Consider the following 14,787-nt stretch of genomic DNA (forward strand, 5'->3'; position numbering starts at 1 on the left):
CTTCGATTAACCTTGCCACAGTGACCTCACCTTCGATTCTCGACACACCATCTTCACCTGTTACGCTACAAGACCCCAATGGTAATCTTTTGAAACAAATCATCTATGGCCTAGCCCTATAAACTCAGCCCATTGCCACAACTATTCCCCCAAACCAGGTTTCCCAACAATAAAAAATCCCAAACCTTCAACATCATGTTCTTGAAATGCAGAAAAAAAATGTCATATAGAAGAGAAACTCAAGGCTAGAAAATGTCAATTTTAAGAACAACAAGAGTGTCAGTGTTTGCTAGATAAAAAATGCTCGTAATAAACAACTAATTACAGAGCTACGAGCAACCAAGACAGTGCAAATGGTGGAAATTTACCTATCCCATTAGAGCTAGAAGGTTCTACATAATCCATTATCCGTATAGAAAAGGACCACAATGATAATGAGGTGTTGTAAGACCTTCATTTGAAATTAGAGCCCCGAAACAAAGCTTCCCTATTGAAGAGCAAATTACAGTTCTTAGATTGAAATTTTTATAAGAGGTTAAAGGTTCTAAGCCTAATGAAGTTGAGTTATGCTAATGAACCCTTAGCCCCTTCTATATTGACGTACAACTTGTCTGGCTCTTTCAAGTTTCCTAAGTTAACTTACATTGGTATTAGAGACCAGAAGATCACCTAGCTCACTACAACAACCATATGTACATCCTTGGAGCCTCAGACATTGTGAAAGGCAGAGCTTTTTCTAGACCCGTTCTAGCATGGCTCGACAATGATACCTGTCATTTTTTCAAGATTTATAAACAATTTTAATCAGTTGGCTATATTATTCATGAGCAAATTTTTAGCCAATAAGACCCCACAACAATCCCTGACCTACTTAATGTCCATCGTAGAAAGAGAATGAACCCTTTTCGCGATTTCATGAAAAAATTTAATGCTGCAACTATGATAACCAAGGGTGTCTTTGATGCTTTAGCCATCCAAGCCTTCTTGGCAAGAACCACTCACGAATTCCTCTGATTTCATCTCATCAATAATCCTCAGAAAAGTTATCCCAACTATATGAAATGGTTTATCGCTTCATGAAGGTTATCAAATGGACATTGATCAAGCTAAGCTAATAACCTAAACAACCCAAGCATACCCCTTTTCTAAACGGTCCTACCATCCACGTAATCATCAAGCAATGCCTCACCAACATCAACCCTAAAAAAGAACTCTCTCTTCAATAGGTGATCTACCACAATTCGTTGTGGAAAATTAAACTCATTCAGGCGTTTAATGAGCTTATTTTCGAGTAATTTGATTGTATTTCTATAAGTTTTTCATTTTAGTAGTTTATGCTTAAAATCATTAAAACAAGCATTTTTGCTCAAGTTTTGGTGTTTCGATGACCCATTAGGCCAATCCAGGCCTAGGAAAGAACTAATGAGCTAATTGAGTGTGCAGGCTACCGTTTCGGGCCAGGGAAGCTGAAGAACGACTCTAGTGTTGCGACACTCATAAGTGGTGTTGCAACATCTAACTTCGAAGTTGATTTAGAACCATTAATGGTGTTGTCTTCTTAGTTAACCTCTTCGATCTAGATAAATGTGCTTTCGGCTGATTATCCCTATTATTTGGGGCAGAGTTTACAAAACCGTAAAAGGGAAAATAAACAAACGATTACATAAGCCATCAAGAAAAAAGAGAAAACAATGCATACCCCTCCAAGACCTAGCAACAATGACGTCATACTCGCCTGAAGTAATGATGGTAACAGAAGAAGAAATAGGCTGCTTCAAATTTGGTTTCAACATTGGTACCATTTGTAGGGACCCGAGAGAAATTTCCTACTTACGATTTAAAACCCCACATAATTTGAAAAGAAACTTAAAGGCTCAAGATGCAAACCCCAAAGATATTTGGTGACAACATCCCTTAAGTCATATGGCCAGGAGTGCTTACGCTACTTCCATCATCCAGCATCCCTCAAGCCATCTATTAGATTCAGAGGGTGTACCCTATAGCCCCCTTATCGTAGAGATAATAGCAGAATACCACACGAAGGGAGATGTCGTAAGGGATAACCAAAAAGCCATTGTGATTTAAAAGAGTATAGGTTTCCTCCCCATCAATAATATCCTTTACCCGTGGATGATGAAGAAAACGAGAGGGTACATGTCTTATTTATTCAATAGGAAACCCAAAAGATTCCCCCAACTTTAACTCTACCAAAATACATTTCTTAGGATCTGACTTCAACCTCCCCACTTCTTTATAAATAAGTTGTTTAGTCCCCTCTCTTCGTACTACGAGGTATACCCCTTCGTATCCCATGTTCTCCTAAAGGGTGTACATATATTGAAAAAAAGGCACAGAAGGTCATATCCCCCTTTAACTACATTTGATCATGAATCCAATATTAAACACCAAGAACTCTCAACCAGTTGGCCGAGTGCCAAATAGTAGGAATTCAACAAGTTTATTACAAACCGGTGAAGTGACAAGTGAAACCCCACTTCCAACAAAATAACGGCAAGTGAAATCCTGGTCTCCCTCTACCAAAGTGTGACCCAAAAACAAAAGTTAAGCTATTTTTCCCCGCAAGTACATTGAACTCATACTAGGGGTGCCTTGTAAGAAATCCCCTACATTTTAGCATCCTTCGCATCTCTTGCTCCATTGTCATGCACTTAAACTTGACAACCACCACTGGTTCATCGTAATCCTTTATATGTTCTAGGATTTCCCTTTTTTGGCTTTCAACCGTCGAAAGCCTCTTAGAATCGACCATGGTGAACCTATTACTCATTGTTGCTACCCTATTATTGATGATAGAATACCTAACTCTGCTTTTTTATGATGAAGACATGATACTTCTTGTAACAACCCATTTTTTTGGGTCAAATTAGAATAGTGGTTTTGGGACCACAAATTTGATGTTGAAAATTTTATTTTATTATTATTTTAATAATTACAGTATGATATTATGATTGTGTAAAAATTTCGTGAAGAAATTTTATCATTTGGGTGCTTAATTTGATAAAAAAGGACTAAATCGAGTAAAGTGTAAAAGTTGTGTTCTATAAGCTAAAGGTGTCAAATAGCTATAGAAATTTAAAGTAAAGGTCCTTATGTGGAAAATAGCCCATTTATGAGTTAGTGGATGATAGTGGAGTGGCATTTGGTGTAGTTACTAATGTTTTTAAAGGTTAATTTTGGTATTAAATAATAAAAGATAAAATAAATAAAACAAAGTTAATTATCATATTCTTTCATCCAATTTACAACTGAAAATGGAGTTTGAAGCAGCCATGGATGAGCTTGACTTTCGTCCATGGTATTTTTGCTCAAATAGGTATGGATTTTGATTTGTTTTTAATGATTTCTACGTTTTTGAGATCGTTGCATCTAGTACTAGCTAGCCCGTGTCTTCGATTTCAAAACTGTTAAAGATTTTGATAGTTGCCATTGATGAGCTCATGTGTTCTTTGATGTTTAATGGTGAAATATGAATATTTGATGTTAGATTTTCATATTTTATAAAGTGATTTTTTGATAAAAATGCAAATTAGGGATTAAATTGTGAAATATTGAAATTATTTGGTTAAAAGTGTGATTATTTGGAAAATGTGGGCTGCTAAGGCAATAAAAGGAATTCGGCTAAGCGTGGGTAGGATGAAGTTGCATGAAATTGTGATTTAATGTGATAAGGACGAAATTGCAAAAATGTGAAATAATAGGGGCAAAAGTGTAATTTTTCCAAAATGTGTAAATTGTGTTAAATTGAATGAATTAATGATTAAATAAGCAAATTTTGTTATTATATAGATTGAGAAAAATGAGATTCAGATCTAGAATGAGGGAAAATAAAGTATCGGATTAGTCGACCTAATTCATCGTTACAGCGAACGAGGTAAGTTCGTATGCTAATAACGTATTTAAATTGTGTTATAAATGCTTAATTATTATTGAATTGAATTGAATGATGAATGGTCATGAATACGAGCCAAAATTGACAGAGTTACGACGTCCAAAAGCCCCGAATGAACTTTAGGAATAGAATAAGATACAAATGTCATGACATTAGGATTACTGAGAGGTGATAACATGTAAGACCATGTTTGGAACATTGGCATCGTTATATGATTTCGTATAAGACCCTGTCTGGGACAGTGGCATTGATATGTGATAACATGTAAGACCATATCTGGGATATGGCATTGTATGAGCTATTATGATTTCTGAGTATCCTTAACGATTCCGAATGGTTCAACGGGAAAAGTCAAGACGAGAATGAAAGTAAAATCAAATTAAGTGATACAGATACATACAAAACCTAAATGAGAATCAAATGAAGGTAATCTGACAAGTTCTTAGTGTATCATGTATATGAAATATGATATGTATTATGAGGATGTATGGAAATGGAAATGAAATTTTATGAAATGTATGAATGAAATGCTATATGAGTTGAATGCCAAATTGAAGCATTCATGGATGAAATGTTGGTTATATGCATATTTGAGACTCTAACCTATTAAGGTGTATGTGTGATAGGCATTTGAATATTCAAGTTGGACATATTGATTTAATTGCTTAAATTATGCAATGTGGTAAGTTCCTATAGTTAGAATCGAACTTTCATTAAATTGCAATTGTATGAAATGAATATGTATATATATGTGAATTGAATGATTGAAATAAACGATATTGAATTGCTTAATTCGAAATGTATTGAGTAATATCGAGCCCCGTTGAAACTATAAAAAATTGTAGGATACGAGTGACATGTCACTAGGGTTACCGTTTTAGTCGAGCTCCTACATTTGTTGCGAACTCACCACAGCTCGTATGAGCTTATCGATATATCAGCTCTTTTGAGCTTACCATTTTAGCTTAATAGAGCTGACTGTTCTTCAGCTCGGAATGAGCTTACCGATCATGGCTCGAAAGAGCAAAAATGATAATGAATTGATGGATTACCAATTAATGCACATAATGTGTATCACCCAGTATCCTTCGATGTTTCATTAGGTTCAATGGGCATTATACTGTTACCGATTATATGATTGAGAATGAATTGGAATATGATCTATGTGAATTGTATAGATGATATGTGTGATATGAGTTATAATTGTTTTAACTAAATATACATATGGCACATAGTGTGCGAAATATCGTTATTTGATGATAATTCACTTGGCTAAAGAAAATGTGATGAATATTGAATTGAATAAATTATATATATAATTGCTTATGCATATGAAAATGTGAATGAATTGATAAGAAGTATTCAAACTATATGTGTTTTGAATGAATAAACTCATGAAAATCTAGATTAACTATGTGCATGAATTTGAAATAGAATGGTGCAATCATATGAATTATATCATATTTTGAATAGTTGTTTTAAATGCGGTTATTTAATAACATGGGTTTATTTCCATACGAGCTTACTAAACTTTATAGCTTACTTTGTTTTCTTTCCTATGTTTATAGAATTTCAGAGGCTTGCTCGGGTTGGAAGTTGTCGGAGATCTCATCACACTATCCAGCTATGATATTGGTTATATAGCATGTATAGGCTTGAGTCTTTTTGATAAAGGTTTTGGTGATGGTTCAAGATGACCATTTGGTCATTTGGTATATGATGAGTATTTAATTATGAAAAGCATGTTTTAAATAGGTTTGAATGTGAAAATGTGTTGGTTTCAATATTAATTGTAAATTGTCCGTTAGGTCCGATAATGCTCCATAACCTTGTTCTAGTGACGAATACGGGTTAGGGGTGTTACACTTCCCCCCTCCACTCCTCATTTATTTGATGAAGATTGCGTAAACAAGTAAAAGAAAATTTTAAAGTACTTTTGAACCAAAAAGGAATCTCGAGCAAAGAATCTTGAAACGATAACGTATTATCATAAAAGGTAGGACAATTTATGGACTTCTCAATTCTCTTTCATAAACGCATCGTTTTGAGGATTTAAGGTCATGACCAATAACATTTGGCTACCTAAATAATGTCAAACGCTCCTCATCATGACCACACTCCCCAAAAGAACATCACATTTATGACAATTGTTAGATGATGTTTTATTTTCTTCGACTAGATAAGCCTTTAAGGGGCCCTAAGAACATGTCTCACGAAAGGCTATTTTATGAACTCTTGCTCGACTTGGGTGGGGGGAAGGGGAGCTATTGTTATGCCCATCCACCAAGAAGACACGTGTAAGCATAAATGGCATGATTGACTCTACATAGACCTTCTGAGCCTAGCCAAACGTCCCACTTCAAACGAAACTTACCACGCGGGATTAAAGGAGAATTCTATCCTAATGTAAACACACTTCTAAAATAATAATGAGTTTATTTCAGCTTGACTATCTCATACTAATAGAATCCCATAATACGTATCTATGACTATCCATTACGCATTTAACGGGACTAAACGCTTATCTAGCCAAAGATCATACCAATGGACAAAGAATCTTGTAAATACTCTAAAAAACTATGAACAAGGATCAACACTTGAACATCCTAAGATTACTCTAAACATTTGCCCTCTCGATCAACCTATCATCTTATTCTTGTTCAAGCTCTCGGCCTTTATAGGTGAATCAGCCTTCATAGCACCACCTTGACCTTCTCCTTGTCCTCCTTCCTTACTATATCTTGTCTCAACAAAGCTAAAAGGAAAAATCCCAAAAAAGACGTGCAACTAAATGACAAGCAAAAATAATAAATTAGTTTTATTCACTTTTAAACTGCCATTTTTAATAATTATAGACAGATCGGATCACGATCAAACCAGAAATCCTATAATTCAACTTGTTAGATCAATGATCCAATTATGAAAACCTCAAGAGTATGAAAAATTAATAATTTTTCTATTTTCTTTCTAAGATACTAAGGCTGCCGTTTTTGGCACAACATATCTACCCTTTAAAACTTTTACTGCTGGTTTCCCTTTGATCTGTTAAAGAACGAGTTGCGTCAGTAACCCTTGCTCCACTGTCTCCAATCCCTAATGGAAAGAATTTATTGGAAGTAATAAGCTTCACTAGCAACCAAACGAATTCTCGAATATTAAGCACATAGAAATGATATAAGTGGTGAAAAAGCAAAGAGGTTTTAATTATACAACCATAAAACTAACGTTATACTTAACATTACTTCTCAAAAGTATTTTAAGAACAAAAAGCACTTAACAAAAGCTAATATTTTCTACTTCTGCTTTTGGCAAAAAAAAAAAAACTTTGTAAAAACATTTTTTATCTCAAAACACATTTGAAAGTCTCAAAAACATCTTGTTTAACAATACTTTTATCTCAAAAGAGCTTAAAAGCAATGCTAAATTAACCCTTAACTTTTATCCAAAAGGATTGAACCAAATCCAGTTTAACAAGAATACTGAGCATTAATCTTAGGCAAATGATATTTAAATCGTGAAAAAACACTTATGGCACAGGGAGAAAAATACGAGAACTGAAAGCCTTAGGATGACCGAATAAAACAAAAATCTCTAGCAAGTCATTCAAGTCTATGGAAACTACAAACTAACCCGTGTCAAAATCACAGATACCATCACAATAACAAATTTTTTTCAATAGGAAAAACATTTGCAAAAATAAGAAAACCTCACTCCCAGCCAGTGGGAGCAGGAGCAGATACATCGATTCCAGGGCCAGGGATTTGTGGTGGAGCACTTGCAGGATCCCAAACATCAGCGCTAACAGCAACTGCATTTCAAATTTTAGACAACATTAGACAAAGGAACAATCATCAATACGTACGTCAAATAAAATCATATGAACAGTAAAACATCAGACCTTGATCACCCCAGTTAATTGCAGGGACACCCGAAATTGGTGGCTGAACCACATCAGCTGACCACTGATCACCCATTTGGGAGGGCCATTGGTCAGTTCCTAAAGCACTCATTCCAAAATCTGCAGCAGGGAGTCCATAATCAGGAGCAGCAACTGCTTCCTCCTCTTCCTGTTGTTTAGCTTCCTCAGGCTCCCTGTAGAAAAATAGATCCACCTACATAGAATATACAGTATGTGAACAAGGAAAATACATAAATGCAAATCGTATTGACAAGATTATGATGGTCTTCTCTTTTACCATCACATCCCACTTCTGTCCAGGAGCAATTGTACCACGCATCTGAAGAACCATCCTAGCTAACAGCCAGAAAAGACAGCCAATGCTGTGCTTTCCCTTGTTATTAGCAGGAATACCAATGTCAACATATCGCATTGGTGAGTCTGTGTCACAAAAAGCAATGGTAGGAATATTTCCAAGAGCTGCTTCCTTGATAGGCTGCAGAAAATATACAAAAATTTGAACTTACTGTCATGATAAAAACTCAACACGACTGTAATGCACAATTTACCTGGTGGTCGGTCCTAGGATCTGTGAGGATAAGAAGGCGTGGCTCACTGAAAGATGTCTGGAGTTGGTTAGTGAATGTACCAGGAGTGTGCCTTCCAGCAATGGCATGACAACCAGTGTACTGAGCAAATTTCAAGACAGCCCTCTGACCATAGGGTCTTGCAGATTGGACAATGATATCTTGAGGGTTCTCTATAGCGACAATTACACGAGCAGCAAGCTGAAGCTTCTCCCAGGTCTTGCCAAGGTTGATGATGTAAATTCCTATGGAGGACAAAAAGATAATTCCATTACTGAAACAGAAACCAATACATATGACGAGTGCTGTCGAGAGCACAAGATGCACTCTAGGTGGTTTAACCCTTATTTGTGTCTACCATTATTTTCCCAAGGCATATGATGTTAAAAAAGAATTTACTTACTCGGATAAGTAAAGCAAAAACGTATTAATTGACACATGTCTGCATGTGTATGCATATAACAAACTTAAGGCATGGAAGCCTATCCAACTTATTCTACAAAACATGCATTTTTTTCCCTTTTGTTGTCCAATGTACATGATTATTGTGCATGTTGTTCAATATGCAAACACTGAAAAGTAGAGAATTTGATACTGTCTAGCTTTTTTTAATACTAAAATTAGAGTTAATATAAATAAAATTAAAATTAAAGAAATTAAAGAGAACTTCATTTCTGCATCTAATACCATGTTACAAAATAAAGTATGCTAACAAGCACCAAGCTCACATCTAATCAAAAAGACATTGCATGCGCAAAAAAAATTGTTTTATACTAAATAGAATTATGTAGCTTATAACTAAGTAGACTAAAAGATAGCTCATGCTGTGCTTAAGAAATCCATTGCATACAAATATCCTCCTCTGAAGAATGAACAAATAATTATATCAGGTCTCTAGTTGTAAATTCAACTGGAAAAACAAGCCAATCGTCAAACATGAACAACAAAAAAAGTATCCAGCATTGTAATAACAGCATGTCACATCTGCAAGAAACACATTGCTCCAAAACCATCCAATTGTCTAAATTCTTACACGCCAACAAAAAATGTGGTTACACTAGACACCTGCTGTTTCGGACCAATTCAGCATATAACACTTGAAAAGATAATTCTAATCTTATAACCTAATAAAAACATGTTCATAAAGTATAAACAGATTCTTCAAATGGAATATATTTTGAAACATTAATGATATAAGAGCTAAAACCGAAGTCTTTACCAGATCTCATATCTCCTAAAAGTTACAAGCTTTAGAAATCAAATAAAACAAAGAAACGCCGACATTTACAAACATAAAACCGAATTTATAACAACCCAAATCCCAAAACACATCAAATTTAAGCAATAAAAAAGGGAAACTTTAAGTTTCAGCAATAAAAACGCAAGAATTCAAACAACTGATAATTCAAATAAAGAACAAAACTGAATCCAAATTATACAAGAAACGAAAAAAAAAAAAAACTAACCGTCATTGCGACGCTTGAAGACGTAACGCTCCATTTGGAAATCACAGTTCTTGGTACCGAGATGGACCTCGGCAGCCAACATCATCTGGATATCGGCTTCTTTAGGAGATAGCTGCCTTGCGGCGGCTGGGACCGTGGTAGCAGCCATGATTTGCTTTTCTTAACTGCAAACAGAGGATATCGTTAAGAGGACGTGAAACAAATGAGGCTCTGGTAAGAGTATCAGAGTAAGTTTTTTCAGTTTATAAAGTAGGGTTTTCAAGGCAGAAAGGAAACCCTAGTTGATACTAAATGACGATTTAACCTTCATTTCTCTTCGTATTTTCTAAATACCTACCGCTAAATTGTACCAAAGTCCATTAAGTTTTTTTGGTTACATGAGAAAGGCCCACAATTATGTAATTTGATTTTTTTGAAGCCCAATTTATTTAGAATTATTAAATAACCAAAAATCCTGTCATGCTTAGGGAGATCAATACTCGATTTTAATTAAAAAAACAAAAAATCGAGAACACTAGCACAATTGATTATTTCGAAAGCATGTTGGTCGGTTTTTACCTTGGTTAATTCTCGATTTCTGAATTTCGAAATCGAGTTGAACGAAAAAATTGATTTATTTTATATTTTTTTAATTATAAATTATATAATAAATATATTGCCATGTGAATACACTCCATTAACTCTAAACCCAACAAAAAATATTTGGGTCGGTTAATCGAAAAATTCAATTGAATTAATGTCGATTCAATTTGGTCAGCTTTTTTAATTAAAGTCGATTAGGTCAAATTTCTCATGTTAAAGTCAATTAAGTCAGTTTGAGAAAAAACTCGACTAAATCAACCGACTAAACCAATTGTTCTCTCCTAACCAAGCCCTTCATTGAAAGTAAGAATACGACCCAACTTTTAAATAAGTAATCTTTTTTAGGGTTAATATATATGGAGGTATCTGAACATAGCAAATTGTATTTACTTGGTGTCTAAACTTTTCTGTTACCTAAATGGTACCTATAATTGGAAACCATAAGTCAAAATGATACTATTTTAGGTACTTGACTAATCAATTCGTTTGTGTTACATGAAAGATATGAATAAAGTTTTAATATTGAAATAATATGATAGTAAAATTCATTATTTACTTTTAATTAATATTTAAAACCATTTATAATTAAATGTTTATATTTAAAAGTTTTAATTAAACTCATAACATTTGCCCCTTTATTTCCTTTCTTATTCCTCCTCTCCTCTGATCACTTTTAAATTCTCTATAAAACCCTAAGAATGAAATGATTGAAAGGAACTTGTAGCTATTTATTTGCAGTTTTTAACCCTAAATACATAGCCTATTTTCATTTTAATCCCATTAATACATAGCCTTTTTTAAGTTCAAGTTCAAAATCAACACATATAAGAGTAAATTTTTGTCACTGTGGTTGTAGGGTTCTAATATGTTGTTGTAACATTCAGGAAAGGAAGAAGGTTTTAGACCTACGGAGGGTTTCCTCTAACATCATCTCAAAGAGGGTAGGACTGTTGTGACTCAGCTGAGTTGACTAGTTGGAGGAGGAGAAGAGGAAGTAGTAAAATAGGGCCTTGAGAGAGTTATTCTTGATGGAGAGAAAGATAGAGAGAGTGTTGGGTCTAATAAACCTTTGTTTTATCATTTATACTTCTCTTGAAGCTATTGATTTTTTTCTTTCAAAAAAAGCTTTTTCAGTAAATAATATATATCCACATATATAAACCTGGTTTTGCTTGGACTCAAGGTTGAAAGATAAAAGGAATTATCTTGATACCATTGATTATAAAAAAAAATAAGCTTTTTGAAAATAGTATCAAAGAACAAAAATTGGGTTTTCTTAGAATCAAGAAATGATGATTAACTTCTTACCAAGAAGGCTATTAACAAATACTCTGATAATCTAACAAAGATTGTAGAATTTAAAAAAAAAACGTATAGGACTTTTGGAGATTAGAGGTTTGGTATATTGATTAAGAACATATTCGGAGATCATCTTTATTCCACAACACCAAATCCGACTTAAGAGAAAATGGAATTGTATTATTCTTTCATGCAAAAATTTCCATTCTCAGCTTGTTTTTTTTTTTCTTAGAGAAAGGATTGTATGAAACTATGATTCCACGTCATCCTTATCCCTTTCCAGTGGGAGAATGACAAATCAGATTTTTCCTCCTGATTTTCAGCTATGTTGGATCTCAATTCATCATGAAATTCCCTGATCAAACCTATTTTTTGGACCCTAATGACATGTCATTCGTATCTAAATCGTTTACGAGTTCACACGGGCGTTATTATTGAATTCGTACCATTTCAATCTTTGTAACATCATCATATATACATATCATTAAATCATATAAACATTTCCTATCCACTCAGTATCTCGTAACTATTTGTAACTGTCATATATTTCATACTTCACGATTTAGTCCATTTGATGCCAAAAGAAATTATATTCACATCAATTAAAACTAATAAGCAAAATAATACAATACAAATATAACATGAGTTAACATAATAAGTTCCATATGAACTTACCTGGCAAAACAACAAACAAATAACTCTCTAAGGATTAATCAACAATTTTGCCTCTCCCCCGATTATCTTCGATTTGGTTCAATTTTCGATCTATATAATAATTCGATTCAATTTATCAATTCCAAACATCTTATATCATCCAATTATATTCATGCATAAATTCAATTTCAATTTTTCAATATGCCCTAAAGTTTTGCATTTTATTCAATTTATTCCCTAAAAGTAAAATTGCAATATCTTTCAAACTTGGGCTTCGATTTTGAAATCGATCTCAATTATATCCTTTTAATACCTTCTAATATCTATAATTATGGAAATTTCATATGAATTTCAAAATCTTTGCACTTTAGTTCCTATGTTCAAAACTAACAATTTTTACTTTACAAACTAGTCCTTTTTCATTTCTAAGCCTAAAATCTAACAATTTAATATCAATTTCATCAAGAACTCATCAATGAAAACTTTTAGAAACTTTAATAGTTTTGCAAATTGGCATGTGGACTAGCTAAATCAAGCTCACACGACCTTAAAAACATAAAAATTACAAGAAAATGATTTAATTGAACATACCAATTTTAAGTCAAAAGTTTGAACTTCAAAATAGGGTTTCTTCTTTCTTTCATATGGCTTGAAGAAAAATATGGAGAGGAAATGTTTTATTTTCATTTTATTTTTGTCTGTTAAACTTGGTTTAACATGTAATTAATCATAATTAGTTTAATTAAACCTTATTAAACCAACTTAAGCATAATTAACACAAGTGGTGGATGCTTATTGTCATCCACCACCATTTGACTAAATTTTAGTGGTCTACTTACTCATTTGGTCCTTCGATTAATTAAAATCCATATTGATTTACTTTTACAACTTTTACAATTTAGTCATTATACTTTAATTAACTATCAATGTGGCAAAATTAATGGACCAAACTTTAATTAAAATTTATAATAACCTCATAAATATTAAATAATAATACTTACAGATTCAAACATTGAAATGGGGTTTCGAAATCATCATTTTCGACACCACTGAAAAATAGGATGTTACAATCTCCCACTCGCACATAATGGAAAAAAAGACTCTCATGTGTAAGTATTTGAATATCACTATCTCCTCTCTATTTTCTTTTTATGTTTCTTACTATGAAGTAGGTCATGTGACTTGTAATGCCCCCAAAATTTCCAGTACAACATCTAGTACTATTACGGCATCAAACACAATGAATATTTTAATAAATTTGGAAATGAGTCGATAAAAAATATTATGAGGAATTTAATTGATCTTGGAGATAGGAATCAAGGTAGAAGATTATGAATATGAAAATGTGAAAATGACCAAATTGTAAAATTTAAAATGTATAAGGACCAAAATGCAATATAACCAAATTAAGAAAAAGGAAATGATTATGTGGCATGGAATATGTATTAGTATGATAAAACCACTTTGGGACTAAATTGGAAAAGATTAGAAAGTATAAAGACCAAATTGTAATTTTACATTTTATTATAAAAGGGCATAAGTGTAATTTTCACTTAAGAACTTATATTAGAGACTGAATGTGATTATGAAGTTTGAGTTTGATAAGAGCCTATTTGTTCTGAAGAAAGTGTAGTAAGAGGTAATAAAGGGACTAAAGTTTGAGTTTGAGTTTGATCTAATTAGTTTATTAATTATTAGATTGTCTGGATCTTTTGCCGCCTCAATGACAGTGTCTTTGATGGCGAACCTTTTAGGAAATTATCTTAGCACCTTTGTAACCGAATTAGAATTGTAATATTCTTCTTCGAGAACAAATGTTTGATTAGACAAATCACAAAGTTTAGCATAGAACTCACCATTGGTTTCTGAATCCTGCATTCTCAAGGTCTCGAATTTAGTGGTTAATATTTGCGTCTTAGATTGCTTTACTAAGTTAGTTCCTTCATGGGAAATTTCAAGGATGTTGCTTGCCTCCTTAATAGTTGTACTGTAATGACCCGATTTCTAGTGGTGTAACTATTAGAGTATGCCCAAAGATCAATCATGAGATGATTATAATCACATACTCGTTTTACCTTGTTTGTTATTATAAGGCACTATCTTTGTTATTTCAGTTTCTTTTTTATATGTATAAATAAATTGGTTAATAATAAAGTCCTAAGAATAATATGATTATTCTTAAAAGGCCCTTACTCGAGTATTATTGTGGGCTTGGACAATAATAATGCATTGAGACTAATGTGTAATTGATTGACGAAAAAGTGTTGTCATTGGTATAAGGATGTCAAAATCAATACATGAGTATGTGCTAGAGAACAACATACTAGACTGGCCTGCCATGAGTAAGTTTCTTGGATTATTATGTATAATCACAAATATTACTCACAGTGA

General features: G+C 33.3%; 1 protein-coding gene across 1 annotated transcript; it reads right to left on the minus strand.

Annotated features, from left to right (window-relative positions):
- Window positions 1–7,456: 7,456 nt before the first annotated feature.
- LOC105773515 (40S ribosomal protein SA) lies at window positions 7,457–10,090 on the minus strand. The gene is made up of 5 exons (XM_012595491.2): window positions 9,862–10,090; window positions 8,378–8,640; window positions 8,107–8,304; window positions 7,809–8,022; window positions 7,457–7,718 (listed from the first exon to the last, which is right to left on the minus strand). The coding sequence occupies exons 1-5, from the start codon at window positions 10,007–10,009 to the stop codon at window positions 7,618–7,620; spliced, it is 924 nt and encodes a 307-aa protein (XP_012450945.1). The 5' UTR covers window positions 10,010–10,090; the 3' UTR covers window positions 7,457–7,617.
- Window positions 10,091–14,787: the final 4,697 nt, after the last annotated feature.

Source organism: Gossypium raimondii, chromosome 6 (genome assembly GCF_025698545.1).
Source record: "Gossypium raimondii isolate GPD5lz chromosome 6, ASM2569854v1, whole genome shotgun sequence".
NCBI classification, from domain to species: Eukaryota; Viridiplantae; Streptophyta; class Magnoliopsida; order Malvales; family Malvaceae; genus Gossypium; species Gossypium raimondii.